Below are 19,120 nucleotides of genomic sequence, written 5' to 3' on the forward strand. Positions count from 1 at the left end.
AAAGTGTAAATTTAAAAATGGGGTGTTCCTTAAGAACTCATCTTTAGCCCTCCTTGAGAAATACAAACTCATTCAACTGCTTCTAATACTTAACTTACACTTTAATGGTGGGGGTCTATGTCTATCTCAGAAAGTTTTTATTTATAACAAACCTGCAATCTCTCTTACTAGATAGACTGTGAGCTCCATACAGAAAGAACTTATGTTTCCTTCAAAAAATACTTCAAACTTTCGAGGACATAATGGTAATCAATAAATTTAACACAAATTAATGCAAGGAATCCCACTCCATATTCACAAAAATTGACCAAAAGAACCTTTTGAGGACACTGTAGTCTGTATTATAATTACACCAAAAGCTACATAATAGATACATAAATTTCTTCAAGACCAGCATCTATTCCAAAGGCATGGGTTTTTAATACTATACGGCTTTCAATCTCTGTAAGATCTTAAGTTATAAGAAAGGTATGCCACAGCTAACTGACGTAAAGTCAGAATCATGTAATTATTGTTCAAAGAGACTTGAGAGATCACCTAGAGCTGGAGTCGATACATTCTTTCTGTAAAGGGTCACACGGTAAATTTTAAGTCTTTGTAAAGCCATATGATCTCTGTTATAGACTACTTAACTCTGCCGTTGTGTGCAAAAGCAACGACAGACAGTAAGTAAACAAATGAGAGTAGCTGTGTCCCAATAAAGCTTTATCCATACACATAGATGAGCTGGATCTGGACCCATGAGCCACAGTTTGCTCAATCCCTGAACTCGAATCCGGCTCCTTCATTTTATACACAAAGAAACTAAGGCCAGGAGAGGTTAAGCTATTTGGCAAAGGTCACCAGATAAATAATGGAAAAAGCCAAATGCAGTATTCTTTTCAAACCAGGTGTTCTTCAACAACACAAACTCTAAAATGGTTACATTTCTCATAGAGCTAAAACAGAATATTCTGCGAAATCTCAGAAAAAAACAAGTGTTATATTTTCTTATTTAATTAAGGTCAACAGAATTTTAAAAAATCTAAAGCCAGGAACTAACTACCTATCAATCTATACATCTACACATCCCCCCCCCCACACACACACCCATATATATACACGGTGCTCCTTATGTGTAATACTGTTCTTGGAATATGGCACGTGTTCAATAAAATGTGCTGTATGAATTTCAAAATACAAATTAAAGTGCAATTCAATTTGAGGGATATCCATATACAAAGATGCTTTGATTTAAAACTTTCATGATCTCAAAGAATACATTCCTATTAATTACCTGAAAGTGTAATAACTGTGTGCTACTGATCAGTTAGGGACATTTTAAAGGAATTTTCAATTAAATCATTTTAAAAAAATCTATTTTTAAAACAGTATGATACTTCTTCAGATAAGCTATCATACCTAGTAAATCTGCTCCTTCATCCACATCTCCAATTAGGCCTGAGCCAGCTGAAGACAGTTCTTCAAAGAGAGATTCTGTATTACGATCAAAAGCTTTGTTCTCTATGCCTTTGGTGGGAGTGCTATGCAACAGAAACAACACAACCAAATCAACAAATATTACAGACTTTTTCAACAGTGTAAAGTGAATACAATAGGCAAATGATTGTCCACCTGTAATTTACATTTAACACAAAATGTAGTTTTAAAAGGTATCTAAAAGGTTTCCTATGAATTTTCCATTAAACTCCACAGAAAGAACTGTTGAAGAAAATACAGATTGTTTATTTTTTGGTCATATCCCAGTAAACACAAACAGTAAATGACAGCTAACAGAGCACTACTCTGCCTTGTATCAGGCACTATATAAGCACTTTACCTAGATTACCTTACTGAATCTTCACACCTACTCTACAAAGGAGGTGCTATTATCCCAATTTCACAGAATAGGAAACTAAAGAGATTAAGGAATTTGCCAAGATCATCCAGCAAATGAGAGAAAGAGGCAGGATTCAAACCCAGTCAGTCAGGCTTCAGAATCCATGCTACTAACTAACTACCGTGTTTTATGTTGCCTGGATATAAACTGGCATGGACATTTTATTTTTCTTTTAAGGGCAATTATACTATCTGTTAAAATTCAGAATACAAATACCCTCTGATCCAAGAATTCAATGCGAAAAAAAAATCCTACAAAAATCCTGTCATAAGAACGAAATTACGAATGTAAAAGGATGGTCAGAGCAGCATTCTTACAGTAGCTAAAAGTTGAAATGACCTAACTGATCATTAAGAGGTCGGAGAGAAGTTATGGATATACATTAAGAAGTTAAAGATTTTTGGGGCACCTGGGTGGCTCAGTCGTTAAGCGTCTGCCTTTGGCTCAGGTCATGATCCCAGGGTCCAGGGATCAAAGCCCTGAATCAGGCTCCCTGCTCCACGGGAAGCCTGCTTCTCCCTCTCCTGCTCCCCCTGCTTGTTCTCCCTCTCTCTCTGTGTCTCTCTCTGTCAAATAAATGAATAAAATCTTAAAAAAAGAAAAAAAGAAGTTAAAGATTTTTAACTTCATAGTTAACAACTAAAGAAATCCATTATATAAAGGTGTTTTTTAAAAAGCAAGGGGATGCCTGGGTGGCTCAGTGGGTTAAGCGTCTGCCTTCAGCTCAGGTCATGGTCCCAGGATCCTGGGATCAAGTCGGACTCCTTGCTCAGCAGGGAGCCTGCTTCTCCTTCTGCCTGCCTCGCCCCCTGCTTGTGCATTCATTCTCTCTCTCTCACAAATAAATAAAATCTTTAAAAAAATAAATAAGTAAAAAATAAAAAGCAAGTACAAAACAGTGTATTTAAGCCCTTTATAGCATGGGATATGCAAAGAAATGGGGAAATGTGTATGTTTGTGCTTTAATGTTATATTAATAGAAAAAGTTGGGGTTCCTGGGTGGCGCAGTTAGTTAAGTGTCTGACTCTTGGTTTCGGCTCAGGTCATCTCAAGGTCATAGGATGGAGCCCCATGCTGGGCTCTGTGCTCAGCATGGAGTCTGCTTAGGATTCTCTCTCCCTCTACCCCTGCACCCCCTGCTCTAAAATAAATAAATAAATCTTAAAAAAAAAAAAAAAAAACCGTCTGCACAGGATTTCCAGTTGAACTTGGTGGACTAAACATAGTCATTTACCACTCAATAGGACATAGGGACTAGAAAAAGAAACTGCAGCAGATGAAATGTGAACAAAATTCTGTAAGACAAAAAACAGGCAAACAGCTGAAACTGATTTGACAGACCAGAAAAAGCTGAAACCTAAGCCACTAGGGTTTAGAGAGGAACTCAGTATGCTACCAGAACCTCTGAAAGGCCCAGGCATTGAAGGAACCAGCAATCTACAGAAAGATGCGTGCAAGGGAGAACATAAAACAGAAGGCTGGGGGCACCTGGATGGCTCAGCTGGTTAAGCAATTGCCTTCAGCTCAGGTCATGATCCTGGAGTACCAGGATGGAGTCCCGCATAGGGCTCCCTGCTCCGCAGGGAGTCTGCTTCTCCCTCTGACCCTCCCCCCTCTCATATGCTCTCTCTCTCATTCTCTCTCTCAAATAAAATAAATAAAATCTTTAAAAACAAACAAACAAACAAACCAAAAAAAACCCAGAAGGCTGGGATGAAAGACATGCCAAGAAGCAGTATGAGTGAGATCCAATCCTCCAGAACAGAGACCTCCCTCCCCACAGCATTGCTCCCTAAACAATGGAAGCCATGTTTACATGTTAAAAGCAGGAAACCAGAGAATCAGCACCAATTACTTAAGTACCAGCAAAAGCAAAATAGCCACGGAGCACCAGACCTTTAAAGAAGGCCTTTATTATAAAATAAAGAGTCCAAAAACAAATGGACTAAGACAGAGGCACTCAGAGCAAAAGGAAACAACCCAAGCAACAGAAAAAAAAACATAAAACAACAACTGATTTTTTTTCAGACTAAACATTGCATCCATAAAAGAATAGCAGAATGTTATAAAAAGTAACCTTAAAAACTTTTAGAGGAAAAAAAAAATCAATGAGGGTTGAAAAATAAAGTTGAAGAAATCATCCTAAAATTAGGACAAAAAATAGAAGGGGGTTGGTAGAATGATGAGGTTAGTCCAGGATGTTCAATATCCACCTAACAGATATTCCAGAAAGAGAGGAAGAGACAACAGTAAAGAGAAACAACAAACTTTCTCACAGGAGATACAGGGGCGCCTGGGTGGCTCAGTCATTAAGCGTCTGCCTTCAGCTCGGGTCATGATCCCAGGGTCCTGGGATCGAGCCCTGCATCGGGCTCCCTGCTCAGCGGGAAGCCTGCTACTCCCTCTCCTACTCCCCCTGCTTGTGTTCCCTCTCTCGCTGTGTCTCTCTCTGTCAAATAAATAAAATCTTTAAAAAAAAAAAACAAAAAACTGGGAGATACAAATTTCCAGATGAAAGAACTTACCACATACAAGATACAAAAGAAGACCCCTATATCAAGCATACGATCAATGAATTTTTGAAGGGAAGGGGGCACATGAGGGATAAAGTGAAGATCCTAAAAGCTTCCACAGAAAATAAACAAAAAAGCAAGAACCCAAATGACAATTCTCCAAACTCAACATGATAATGAAGTAATCTCTTCACAATTCTGAAGGAACACTTCTGATGATTTTCCAACCTAGAATTCAGTCAGCCAAACTATCAATCATGTCTTCAAATGACATGTGTCATATTCAAGTTCTCCAAAAATTTACTTTCCATGCAGCCTTTGCCCAGAAAGCTAGTGACAATATGTTCTGTCAAGGGGCACCTGGGTGGCTCAGTCGGTTGTGTGTCCAACTCCTGATTTTGGCTCAGGTCATGATCTCCGGGTTGTGAGATCAAGCCACATTATCAGGCTCTATGCTGGGCATAGAGTCTGCTTGAGATTCTCTCTCTCCCTCTCCCTCTGCCCCTCCCCCCACTTGCCTGCACTTGCTCGCACGCTCTCTCTCTCAAATAAATCTTAAAAGGAAAAAAAAAGAATGTGTTCTGTCAAAACAAAGGCATAAATCAAGAAGCAAAGGGTGCCTGAGTGGCGCAGTGTTAAGCTTCTGATCTTGGTTTTGGCTCAGGTCATGATTTCACGGTCATGAGATCAAGCCCCACATTGGGCTCTTGCTCAGCATGGAGTCTGAGATTCTCTCTCCCTCTCTCTCTGTCCCTCCCACTTGTGCTCTCTCTCTCTCTAAAATAAATAAATAAATCTTAAAAAAAAAAGCACTAGCAGCAAGATGACCAGGGATCCAGGAAACAGAAGATACAACAGAGGACAGAAGTGACGAGAATTCCCGGTGTGATAGTGAGGGCAAATGCCAGGACCAGAGCCCACAACAACCTAGGTTGGAGAATGCAAATAGAAGACCCCAGGAGAGAGAGGACCAGGAAACTTGCTTTATATTTGGCCATTTTGAGAGTGTTTACATTTATGATTTGCAAGGTATCTGTCCATGAACTAGCAATAGGTATGTAGAAACCTAAGCAAACAAAACAAAACAAAAATCCACCAGGTTTTACTAATTCCAGAAAAACAAAGTTGCAAAAGACAGGAAATCACAGCATACTCTGTGGCTAAGCTGTGATCTGTATTTATATAGTCATAAGATTTAAACAATGAATGTTAGTGTAACAAGAACTGAGAATTACACTGAGATGATGAAAGGAAGGATGGTGGTTTAAGGAGCTGTATCCTTGTCATCCTCCACTATAAAGTCAACAGCTAGTATCACAGCGTTTCTAAAACCAGGGTCCTCATTTGATCCACAGAATACAGAAAATGATTTGAGTGACTATTTTCTCAATTCTAGATGCACAGGAGTGTAGCTAATTCATTATACACAAAGGATGCCTTGGGGCATTAGGACTTCATTTTCTCACAGAATCCCAACAAGGAAAAGAAGCATAAGGATGGGATTTAGATACCTGAAGAAAAATAGCAAAAGAGAACTCAGATGTGGCGGCTGCCACCACCACCACATCCACAGCCACGCCACAGCACGAGTCTCTGTGGATGTGACTCGTGAAGGCCGCTCTAACGCAGTCAGTCAGGCGCTCAACAAGCAGGCAGGAGCCGAGTTTGACACTGACCTGCCCAGCAAGGTTTGCGTCAACTCCGAGTACATCGTGGACACTCTGCTGGAGACCCTGGGGAACACAGCGAAGGCTGTTTCCTACCTCAGCCCCAAGGAGCCAGGGCCTGGACCCCTGGGCCCAAGACGGACCAAAGGGGGAAGTATGCTGATCCTGTCCTGCCTTCCAGACAGACCTGGGGCCTGGCAGTCCTGATCAGCGATGGGAGTTCCTGCAGAGACCCTTATATAGCCTGCTGGCCCTCCCCAGCTTTCCTGCAATAAAGTTGAGCCACTTTTGTTGAGAAAAAAAAAAAAAGAATGAAGAAGCGAGAGGCACTGCCTCTTGAGAGTGGGAATGAGGGGTGGGTAAGGGCAAGGGACTACTACTGCCCTTCATATTTTGTATTATTACCATTTGACCATAATATTACACATGCATTAGTCTAATAAAAATTTTTTTTTAATTTTTAAAGAGGTTCAGAATGACAAACTGAAACTGCTAATAAGTAGCTGCATCTCCTTACTTAGGCTTAGGAGAGGACAAATAAAAAGCAAATTTCACTTTTTACACTCTGCATTACTTTTTTTTTTTTTTTTTAAGAGAGAATGCATGTGCAAATGGTGGGACAGGGGGAGAGGGAGAGAGAGAATCCCAAGCAGACTCCATGCCCAGCGTGGAGACCAGCCCAGGGCTCGATCTCAGGACCCTGAGATCATGAAATCAAAAGTCAGACACTTAACTGACTGCACCACCCAGGTGCCCCTGCATTGTTTACATTTTTAAATAAACAATAAAAAAAATATTTTCACAGGACATGGCCTTTGAAATCAGAGAGTCCTAGATTAAATGCCAGCTCCACGTGCTAACTAGGTCATCCTGGACAAGTTACTACACATTTCTGAGCTTCCTTATCTGTAAAATGGGGATGAAGATGCTGACTTCATAAAGTTATAATTAAAATTATATTAAATGATAATGATAATACTACCTAACATTTATTAAATTGGGCCCTTTGCTAATGATTTAACATACACTGATTCATTTACTCATAATCATCTAAGGTATTATCATAATTCCTTTTTATGGAGAAAATATACTTCAGATTCAAATCCAAGGCAGTATTTGAACCCACATAGTCTTACTCTAGGTTCATGCTTTTAACCACGACTGTAGTGATCAATAAATAGAGTGTATTTTTATGGTCATTATTATTAAAGGATAAATGTTACGGAAGAAATTAAAAGAAAGGCAGTAGCTCCTTTATGAAATTCCTGAACATCCATATGCTTTAGATTACCTTGATTAAGATGATACATAACAATTCTCTTTCCACCACTAAACAGCCTCCCCATGTAAAATGAGACTAATCTCTTCCAATAATGGGATCATTACAGTTTGGGGTTTTTTTTTGAGTAGGCTCCACACCCAACATGGGGCTTGAACTTAAAACCCTGAGATCAAGAGTCGTCTGGTCTACTGACTGAGCCAGCCAGGCATCTTGAAATTGCTACAGTTTTGAAGTAAGTATATATGTTTCTTCCTGATCTGAGGGAAGGAACAAAGTTTGCTCAAATTGTTACTTCCCCTACTCTTGTTTCTGTTTCCTCAAATTGCAGAAAGTATTGGTTACACCTTTGCTGTCTTTTCCCCCTCTCCTTCCATATGCTCCTTATCCCTGATGGTGAAAAGGCAGCATTTCACAAAACATTTCAACCATATACTATGTCTAGTTTCAAAAATGGAAACTAGAATATAATACTAACATTTCTTCAGCAAAACACTTGAATGACCTTTTTCCTGGCAAGAGACCAGAGAATAATAGTATGCTTCTGGGACAGGGGAAAGGAAGGATAAAATGTCTTCATTTGACATTGACAGTACCTTGAGCCTTTATATCCACTCAGATCTTTGTCCATATCCAACTCAGGAGTGGATTCAATGATTGCTTGAACTTCTGACTTCTCTTCATTTTCAGCAGAGCCTTAGGAAAAGGACAAGATGACATAAATAGTGCATATATCACATACTGCCCCTAATATGAAAATCCTGTTGCTTCAATGGTTGTAAATACATCATTTGATCATAAAAAATTTTAAGGAGTGAATTCTAGGAAGCACAGGGTTAGACAATATATCATATATTCAATCAACAGTGAATATCAGAAACTGATAAATAACCAAGGTTTTTATTTGTATTTCTTGAGACACAGTCTGTTGTATCCCAGGGCAGAACTCCCTGTTTGTTTGTTTTTTATAAATTAAGGGGTTGGGGCGCCTGGGTGGCTCAGTCGTTAAGCGTCTGCCTTTGGCTCAGGTCGTGATCCCAGGGTCCTAGGATCGAGCCCCGCATTGGGCTCTCTGCTCGGCGGGAAGTCTGCTTCTCCCTCTCCCACTCCCCCTGCTTGTGTTCCCTCTCTCGCTGTGTCTCTGTCAAATAAATAAATAAAATCTTTAAAAAAAAAAATTAAGGGGTGAAATACAGAGAAATTAAAGATGAAGACTATTCTCCGGCCTTTCAGGCTCTCCAATACTACAGCTCCCCAAATCTGTCTCTCCAAAACTTTATTTGGTCATCACCCCTTTTAAGCTTACTTATAATTGAGTATGATTTTATAAATCTAAAGCAGTAACACCCCTAAGATGTATCTTTTCAAACCCACATGATCTTTACCAGAAAGTAAAGAACTAGGGCCACTTACCTGTTGATACATTTCTAGTTTCTTGGGCTACCTGTACTTCAATATGCTTGCTTATCTCTGATTTATTTGGTGTATCTGCAACCTTCACAAATCCTTCATTATCTTCCTTTAAGGGAGTATCAGTAGGAAGTGTGGCCACATCGGACGCAGCTGTTGATGCTGGAGTAGTAGCTTTAGATCCTCCTTGGCTAACATCAGAAAGTTCATCCTACAAATAAAAGGAATTATTGCGGGGGTGCGCTTGGTTGGCTTAGTTGGTTAAGTGTCCAACTCCTGATCTCAGCTCAGGTCTTGATCTCAGGGTTGTGAGTTCAAGCCCTATGTTGGGCTCTACCCTGGGCATAGAGCTTACTTTAAAAAAAAAAAAAAGGAATTATGGGAAAATCTTTAAATGATTAATTTATTTTAAGCAATTTTCTTAAACGGGTAAAGAAAAAAACATGCAGAGAGAAAATTCTATTAAAAAACAGTAATAGAGGGGGCGCCTGGGTGGCTCAGTCGTTAAGCGTCTGCCTTCGGCTCAGGTCATGATCCCAGGGTCCTGGGATCGAGGCCCGCATCGGGCTCCCTGCTCTGTGGGAAGCCTGCTTCTCCCTCTTCTCCCCGCTTGTGCTCTCTCTTGCTATCTCTGTCTCTCTCTCAAATAAATAAAATCTTAAAAAAAAAAAAAAAACAGTAATAGAGGCACCTGGGTGGCTCAGTTAGTTTAGCATCTGCCTTTAGCTCCGGTCATGATCTCAGGGTCTTCAGATAGAGCCCCAAGTTGGGCTCCCTGCTCAGCGGGGAATCTGCTTCTCCCTATCCCTCTGCCCCTCTGCCCCCCACTCATGCCCACGCTCACTCTCTTTCTCTCAAATAAATACAATCTTAAAAAACAAAAACAAACAAAAAATACAGCAGTGGAATAACAAGATTCTGAATCTCAGGAGAGATTCAGAGTATTGTACACAGTATGCTTAAAACTTCCTGCATCCAGATCATCTGAAATACTGTTAAAAGGGCAGATTCTAAGTCCAACTCCAAGCTTTAGGCAGTGAGATCAAGTAATATGCATTTTAAAAAGCAACCCAGATGATTTATATACTCATTAAGAATTGATAATTACTATTCTAGGGTCCACAAATAGTCTTCATGAAGGACATGTCCAGATTGCATTTTATGCAAAAATTTGTGTGGCATGTACTTTTCTGGGGAAAAAGAAATCTACAACTTTTATCAGGTTTTCAAAGGGGTTTGTGGCCCGCAAATAACTAAAATCAGTTGTCCAAAAGTTGAAACCCTATGCGGCACACCTGAAACTAATGTAACATTGTATGTCCATTATACTTCAACTAAAAAAAAATGGAGGGGGAGGAGATTTAAAAAAAAATACCCCCCCAAAAAAAAGAAAAAAAAAGAGAGGGGCACCTGGTGGGCTCAGTTGGTGGAGCATGTGACCCGATCTCAGAGTCATAAGTTCAAGCCCCATGTTCGGCATGGAGCCTACTTAAAAAGAAAAACAAACACAGTTAGTTGTTCAATGGCTACCAATAATGAGGTAGTTCTTTTAGAGCGAAGTACCCAGGTCTTCAAAAAAAAAAGAACCTAGGGCAACTGGGTGGCTCAGTAGGTTAAGTGTCCAACTCTTGGTTTTGGCTCAGGTCATGATCTCACGTTTGTAAGATCAAGCTATGTGCTGAGCTCTGTGCTAAAAGTTGAGTCTGGGATTCTCTCTCCCGCTCCCTCTGCCCCTCCTTCTCCCTAAAGTCTTAAAAAAAAAAAAAGAGAGAGAGAACCTGACAAAAAGTTTACCAGTAGTAGGAGGAAGAAGAAGAATTAGGGTAAATTAGTTTATCATTCACTAAATGTTTGACTTTGGGTAAGTTATTCTTTCTATATCTATTTTTCATTTGTAAAATAGAGATAATGGTACCTAATTAATAGATTACAAATTATTCTACATAAAGACTTAGCCAAGTGTTCACACATACGAAGTGTTTAAAATGTTAGCAATTGGGGCGCCTGGGTGGCTCAGTCGGTTAAGTGTCAGCCTTTAGCTGAGGTCATGATCCCAGGGTCCTGGGACTGAACCCCGAGTAGGGCTCCCTGCTCAGTGGGGATCCTGCTTCTCCCTCTCCCTCTGCTACTCCCCCCGCTTATGATCTCTCACTCTGTCAGATAAATAAAATCTTTAAAAAATTAAAAAATAAAAACAAAAATAATAATTTGAGGTCCTTTTCTCTTTCTTTCTTTCTTTTTCTTTAAAGTAAGCCCTATGCCAAACATAAGGCTTGAACTCATGACCCTGAGATCAAGTTACATGCTCCACTGACTGAGCTACCAGGTGTCCCTTGAGGTCAATCTTGTACTTGTCATTTGTCTCTCAAAAGTAGAGAAATGATTTCCTCTTCCTCCTTATCACCCCACCCCCAATGTCTAATTACTTCTACCTTAAAAGAAAGAATTAGTGGGGGCCCTGGGTGGCTCAGTCAGTTAAGCGGCCACCTTTGGCTCAGGTCATGATACTGGAGTCCCGGGATCAAGACCCACGCCAGGGTCCCTGCTCAGCGGTGATTCTGCTTCTGCCTCTCCCTTTGCCCCTCCCCCTGCTCCTTCTCTCTCAAATAAATAAATAAATAAATAAAATCTTTTTAAAAATTACTTAGTAATTAAAAAAGAGGTCATAACATAAACAGTTTGGCAAAAGCCCTCCTCCCCAAATTCTTTTGTGGATCTGGGAGTACCAAATAAAGCAACCAAGAGAGCTGAACCTAAACCACGAAAAGGACTGTGCCATCTTAGGGATTCTCAAGGTTTGGAGCTACAAGGAGTGGTAAATTAGGATCTGCTTAGAAGAAAATTTTAAATTTGTCATGGGCTATCCAAGTAACATGAGATTTATTTATCTGTAACTTACCTTTTATAGTTTTACCACATAAAAATATTTTGCACTCACTAAAATAGCTCACTGTGTGGGCTGTACTTCTGGATCTCAGGGAGAGCTGGGGAGAGAAAAGCTCTGAAATTTAGGGGACCATTTTCAAAAGAGGCATTTCTCGTTGGTCTCCCAGGCAGTGGTGACATAAAGCTCCAAGATTAGTAGGAAAACACAGACATGAGAAAAGTCTCTGCCGCAATGCTTGGTGGGAGGCACAGAATGTTTATATTGCATCTCCTATGGAAGAAATTCTGTAATTCTATCACTAACAATGCCTCCAACTAAGAATGAAGAAAGACAAGCCTAAATATTGATCTGTTAAAAGATAAAGTACTCCCCTCACTCATGCTCTCTCTCAAATAAAAAATCTTTTAAAAATTTTTAAATAAAAATAAATTAAAAATAAAAGAATAGGTGTCATTCAAAAATGTTATACAAACAAGCAACGAGCACAAAAAGATGCTCAACATTACTAATCATCAGAGAAATACAAATAAAAACTACAGTATCACCTCGAACCCCTTAGGATGGCTACTATCAAAAACAAACAAAATAACAAGTGTTGGTAAGATGTGGAGAAATTTGAACCCTTGTACACTGTTGGGAGGATTATAAAATGTTGCAACTGCCTTGGAAGACAGAATGGCATTTCCTCAGAAAACTAAAAAAACTACCATATGATCCAGCAATACCCCTTCTTGGTATATATCCAAAAGAACTGAAAGCAGAATCTTGAAGAGACATTTGCTCCACCCATGTTCATAGCAGCATTATTCACAATAGCCTAAAGGTAGAAGTGAACCAAATGTCCATGAAGGGATGAATGAATATATCAAATGTGGTCTATATATAAAATGGATTATTATTCAGTCTTAAAAAGAAAGTCTGGGGGCGCCTGGGTGGCTCAGTCATTAAGCGTCTGCCTTCGGCTCAGGTCATGGTCCCAGGGTCCTGGGATCGAGACCCACATCGGGCTCCCTGCTCAGCAGGGAGCTGCTGCTTCTCCCTCTCCCTCTGCCTGCCTGCCTGTCTGCCTACTTGTGATCTCTCTATCAAAAAAAAAAAAAATGATGATGAAGATGGTAAATTTTAGGGGTGCCTGGGTGACTCAGTCGGTTAAGGGTCTGCCTTCGGCTCAGGTCCTGATCTCAGGGTCCTGGGATTGAGCCCCGAGTCGGGTTCCCTGCTTAGCGGGAAGCCTGCTTCTTCCTCTCCTTCTGCCCCTCCCCCTGCTCATGCTCTCTTTCTCTCAAATAAGTAAAAAAAGAAAAGATGGTAAATTTTATTCTGTATGTACTTACTACACACACAAAAGAAAATAGGTGCCATTACTTTTAGCTTCACTTGAGATACTATGGTGAAAGCTACCTGGTCTTTGTGCCATTTTCTTACTGTCTCTGGATATCAGGCTAAAAGTCTATAAGCCTTTACAAAATATTTTCAGTTGTTCCATTCATCAAATGCCTCCCTTATGTGCTCAGTCCTACACACAATATTTATGTCATGTGTTAGTCAGCACTGCCCTGTAATTATTTATGTTCTGAGAGACTAAGTTTACAACTATAAAAGAAATTATCTAAGGACAACTTAGAAGAGGGGTGCCTGGGTGGCTCAGTCGGTTCAGCATCCGACTCTTGGTTTCAGCTCAGGTCATAATCTCTGGGGTTGTGAGATCGAGTCCCACGTCAGGCTCCTCACTCAGCATGGGGTTGGCTTGCCATTCTCGCTCCTCCTCCCTTTGCTCCTCCTCTCGCTCCTGCATGAGCATGCTCTCAATCAATCAATCAATCAAAATCTTGAAAGACCGAAGGAAAAAAAAAAAGGTTCCAGTGTAGAGTTTTCCTAAGTAGCCTGCCTGCCTTCATCTGAAATAGGCTAAATAAAGGGGTAAGCAACTCTGTTACATATGTCTGTCTTTTTGATTCAAAGATTTTAAGCCTAATGAAAGACAAAATTACAAAAATTAGCCCCATGGATCCCCACTATAACATTTATCACCTTATATTTTAATTTTTATGTTCACATTTCTTTCTCCACAAGTTAAAGTTAAACGTCTAAAGCACTGGTTCTTAAGCTCTTTTGATTTACAACTCTATGGCATAACAGAATCACAAAATTCTGTGTGTACATGTATTTTCTGGAAAGTTTCATAACTTTGATTCCTAAAGGAGTCTGTGAGCCAAAGAAACACCGAGAACCCTAATTCTAGACACAATTAGATGAAATAAATCTAGATGTTAATTATACTGTGGGTTTAAGAAAATTCTGATTATTAAAGGAGAGGTATGAATGTCCTAACCCTGAGGATATTTCTGAAGAAAGGGGACACTGAAGGGCTTCCATGGACCTGGGTGGGTAGGAGACCTGACCTACAGTGAGTAGGAAAAAGCCTTGTCTTTATATCCCTAATGCCCAGGGTATCAAGCCTGACATGAAGAAGGCTCACAACAGATGTTTGCTGAATAAAGCTGAATGGTGCCCTGATTGAAGCTGAAGAAATCTGTTCAACCAGGGAGGCAGCCTACGGTATAACGACACACAGGGCTGTCTCCATGATACATACAAGTTATGTACATTCTGTCCTGAGGAAGGTATTTGTGCAAATTTGTGCAAGGTATTCGTGTGTTTCTTACCTAGAGCTGGATAGATGGAAACAGGCTGAATTTTCATAGGATTTACTTATATTTTCTCTCCTTTATTTTATTTTTAAAGATTTTATTTATTTATTTGACAGAGAGAGAGCGCGCGCATGTGCACAAGCAGGGGGAGCGGGAGGCAGAGGGAGAGGGGGAAGCAGACTCCCCAGTGAGTAGAGAGCCCGACGTGGGGCTTGATCCCAGGACCCTGGGATCATGACTAACTGACTGAGCCCCTTCCAGGCACCCCTCTCTCCTTTACTTTAAAATGCTGTCTTTAGGGGAGGAGTAATTTATAGATTACAATAAAGCCCTAGCAACCACTACAGAAATAATATTCTCTTGTATTTCAGTGAAAAACATCAGTAGTCTGTCAAACTGAGCAACAGATGTCTTGAGAATAGCAGCTGAATAAGTAACCAATAGTTAATTGAGTTTCTTTACTTTCTGTACAGTGATTTGAAACACCATTCTCACCTCCTGTTCTACAGCCTTCAGAGGTTCAGGACTACTGCTGATCTGGGAAGAAGGAAAGATTATAAAAGAGACAACAAGATCATGTATTCACTAGGTGTTAGCACATTTCTAAGAATCTTTGGCTTGCTCTACCTCTCAGGATAATAAGATGTTTCTAATCTACTATGTTAAAATGAGGATTTGGGGGTTTTGTTTTGATATGGCTTAATAACACTTCCTTCAGGTTCCTCAAAAAGTTGAAAATAGAGCTACCCTATGACCCAGCAATTGTACTACTGGGTATTTACCCCAAAGATACAGATGTAGTGATTCACAGGGGCACCTGCACCCCAATGTTTATAGCAGCAATGTCCACAATAGCCAAACTATGGAAAGTGTCCAGATGTCCAACAACAGATGAATGGTTAGAGAAGATGTGGGGGGTGTGTGTGTGTGTGTGTGTGTGTGTGTGTATAAAAGATGGAATACTACTTAGCCATCAAAAAAAAAAAAAATGAAACCTTGCCATTTGCAATAATGCAGGTGGAACAAGAGGGTATTATGCTAAGCAAGGTAAGTCAATCAGAGAAGGACAATTATATGATTTCACTCGTATGTGGAATTTAAGAAACAAAACAGAGGAGTATGGGGGAAGGGAGGGAAAAATAAAATAAGATGAAATCAGAGAGGGAGACAAACCATAAGAGACTCTTACTCATGGGAAACAAACAGGGTTACTGGAGGGGAGAAGGGTGGGGGATGGGGTAACTGGGTGATGGATTTTAAGGAGGGCACGGGATATAAGCAGCACTGGGTATTATATAAGACTGATGAATCATTGACCTCTACCTCTGAAACTAATAATACACTATATGTTAATTAACTGACTTTAAATTTTTTTAAAAAGTACAAGACACACACACACACACACACACACACACACCTCCTTCAAGCCTCTAGTTTAAGAGATACCATGGTTCAGGGGTCACCATGTCTTACCTAATACTTTATCAATAAGCAGCTCAACATTTAACCCTTTTTTTCTATTCTTATAACCCTGAAATCTTCCTGAAACTTATTCTGATCATCTTGAATTTTAATATGCAAACTATTCCAGTATACTTGGAAATGTTTACTACACCCTTTCACTCCACCACCCTTTTTTTTTTTTTTAAGATTTTATTTATTTATTTGACAGAGAGAGAAAGCACAAGTAGGCAAAGAGGCAGGCAGAGGGAGAAGGAGAAGCAGGCTCCCTGCTGAGCAAGGAGCCCGATGCAGGGCTCGATCCCAGGACCCTGGGACCATGACCTGAGCTGAAGGCAGACACTTAACAACTGAGCCACCCAGGTGCCCTTTTTTTTTTTAAGATTTTATTTATTTATTTATCAGAGAGAGAGAGAGTGTGTGAGTGTGTGTGTGTGTATGCACAAGTGGGGGAGCAGCAGAGGGAGGAAGAGAAGCAGGCTCCCCGCTGAGCAGGAAGCCGGATGCAGGGCTCTATCCCAGGACCCTGGGATGATGACCTGAGCCACCCGGGCGCCTGCGACAACGGTTTCTCTTAAACACAAAGCAACCAGAAGCTTTAAATATTCTTGGTCTGGAAATTCATCAAAGTCTTTTTGAAAAGACTAAAATATGGCTGTGGGCTCTCTGTTAATTCTCTCAAAAAGCCACAGATTAGCAAGGCATGATGCACTTTACAGAAACCAGACTGCCTCTCAAGGTTTGTTTATATGATCTTTGATTCTGGGTTATCATCATCTTTAACCCTTCTCAACTACTCAATTTATCAAAAGCTGGGGGGAAAACTGGGTGGCTCTCTCTATATATAAAAATGGAAAGCCTGTGAACACACATTTTTTTCACGAAAAACAGAAAGGAAGCAGCAGGAAAATACTTAGAGCATATAGCATTTATCTTACAAAGATATTATGAGTGTGTATTATCTATGTGCATATGAAAGAGAAAAAAGTCTGAAGGATAGATACACCAACTACTCACAATGCCTGGGGGAAAGTAGTGGAATTTAGGATTGGTGAAACTATTTTTGGTCTAGATTCTTTAATATTATTTAAAATTGGGAAACTGCACTAACATTTAAAACATTATTTTTTTTTTTTAAAGATTTTATTTATTTGCCAGAGAGAGAGAAAGAGAGAGCACAAGCAGAGGGAGCAGCAGAGGGAGAAGCAGGCTCCCCGTGGAGCAGGGAGCCCGATGCGGGACTCGATCCCAGGACCCTGGGATCATGACCTGAGCCAAAGGCAGACGCTTAATGACTGAGCTACCCAGGCGTCCCAACATTTAAAACATTATTAATCCTGTTTTATAAAATATTTGGACTCTGAGAGCACTGTAATATCATTTCTAGTATCTGGCATAGTGGGCACTTAATAAATAAATATTTTTGAATGCAAAAAGCAAGGTAATTTGTTTTCAACAGGTATTTATTAAAGTTATTTTTCCTATTCTAAAAGCTTGTTTAAATATTAAATATCAGTAAGAACATAATAAATACTTATGTCCCAGTTACTTCCAAAGAAGCCACCTTTGAAATACAAGCTTTAAAAACCATCATTTTCCAATAGTATTATTTAGATTTTTACCAATTTCCATTCTCGACGTACATTAGCATCTTGGTCAACACACAACCCAGTAAATATGTCAAAAAGAAAAAAAATCTCACACCCACTAAGAAAGAACTAATTCCATTCCCCCTTCTCTAAGAAACAGTTTAAAGGGGGAGAAAGTATGTATCTTACAATTTTGTCAATTATACCTCAACAAAGATGAAGGAATGAATGAATAAATAAATAGGGAGACAATACTAAAGGATTAAAAGAAGCACATTTTCAACTGTTTTTCTCTTCAAACCCCAACTATCAGCTGTGGATGGTTCCTGAACTTATCAAACGAGGATATATCTGAGGAAAAAAGTTTACAAATAAAAATTGAAGTCATAGGGGCACCTGGGTGGCTCAGACGGTTAAGCGTCTGCCTTTGGCTCAGGTCATGATCCCGGAGTCCTGGGATCGAGTTCCGCATCGGGCTCCTTGCTCAGCAGGAGGTCTGCTTCTCCCTCTGCCTATCACTTCCCCCTGCTTGTGCTCTCTCTCACAAATAAATAAATAAAACCTTTAAAAAAAAACTGAAGTCATAGAAGACAATCCTTATCCTTTTTCACAAGCGAAATCATGAAATATTACAACATACAATCCATTTTTCTTAAAATTCTAGTTTTATTTTATCCTATTCTAAACACTAATACAAAAATCCAAAAGGAGGTAATAGATAATATAAATGAATGGAAAACCACAACGTAAGCATCAAAGAAAGAGCCTAGAAGCCATCACATTTCAAGCAACAAGCACATTTAGTGCCTAGATCTTGGTTCCTAAATACAAGAACCAGGGCTCCTGGGAGGAGCAGCGGACTGTAGGGCTGGGACACAGAAAATACTTAGAGCCAGGTGCCTGGGTGGCTCAGATGGTTGGGCATCTGCCTTCGGCTCAGGTCATGATCCCAGGGTCCTGGGGTCGAGTCCTGCATCGGGCTCCCTGCTCCTTGGGGGCCTGCTTCTCCCTCTGCCTCTCTCTCTCTCTCTCTCTGTCTCTCAAGAAAAAATAAACAAAATCTTTTAAAAAAAAAAAAAAAGAAAAAGAAAGAAAATACTCAGAGCCTGCAGCATCTTATGGTGGTGCCAGGGAGGAAGTACTCAAAAGAGTATGGGGCATGTTGAAAAGATACAGAAGTCTACCTGAAAAAGCTCATGATTCCAAAGCTGGAATTTGAGATGGAAAATTTGAGCAATAAAATAAAATGGCAGCATTGGATAACCTACAGAATAAAATAAATGTCCATGACTTCAAACAAAGAAGGAAGGAAGGAAGGAAGGAAGGAAGGAAGGAAGGAAGGAAGGAAGGAAGGAAGGAAAGGCTCACCCTTACAGAAGAATTCCAGTTAACGTAGAATGGATGAAGAAAATAGAAAATAACCATTGGAACACCACAGTAGTAACGTAACATCCAGTGATGAATACTAAAATAAGTGGATAAAAGTTTGAAGAGAAACACGATATTTGCACAATGTCAAAGTATATCCACCAAGATAACTTACTTTTTTTTAAAGATTTATTTATATTAGAGAGAGAGTGTGCGCACATGCATGCACAACAGCAGGGGGGTGGGGGGGACAGAGGGAGAGGGAGAGAGAGAATCAGAGACTCTCAAGGAGACTCCCTGCTGAGCGCAGAGCCCGATGTGAGGCTCAAACTCACAACCCTGTGATCACGATCTGAGCCAAAACCAAGAGTCAGAGGCTTAACCAACTGCGTCATCCAGGTGCCCCACCCCCAAGA

General features: G+C 40.2%; 1 protein-coding gene across 11 annotated transcripts in view; it reads right to left on the reverse strand.

The window, feature by feature from the left end:
* The window catches only part of SPAG9 (sperm associated antigen 9), a 137,557-nt gene that overhangs the window by 43,571 nt on the left and 74,866 nt on the right, over positions 1-19,120 (reverse strand). For all 11 annotated transcript variants that reach the window (XM_032429211.1, XM_032429209.1, XM_032429210.1 and 8 more), the window contains 3 exons: positions 8,752-8,959; positions 7,935-8,034; positions 1,402-1,523 (listed from right to left, as the gene is read on the reverse strand). In XM_032429211.1, coding sequence (XP_032285102.1) covers positions 1,402-1,523; positions 7,935-8,034; positions 8,752-8,959 — 430 coding nt within the window. The remainder of the gene's footprint in view (positions 1-1,401; positions 1,524-7,934; positions 8,035-8,751; positions 8,960-19,120) is intronic.

Source organism: Phoca vitulina, unplaced genomic scaffold, assembly GCF_004348235.1.
Source record: "Phoca vitulina isolate PV1807 unplaced genomic scaffold, GSC_HSeal_1.0 scaffold40, whole genome shotgun sequence".
In the NCBI taxonomy this organism is placed as follows: Eukaryota; Metazoa; Chordata; class Mammalia; order Carnivora; family Phocidae; genus Phoca; species Phoca vitulina.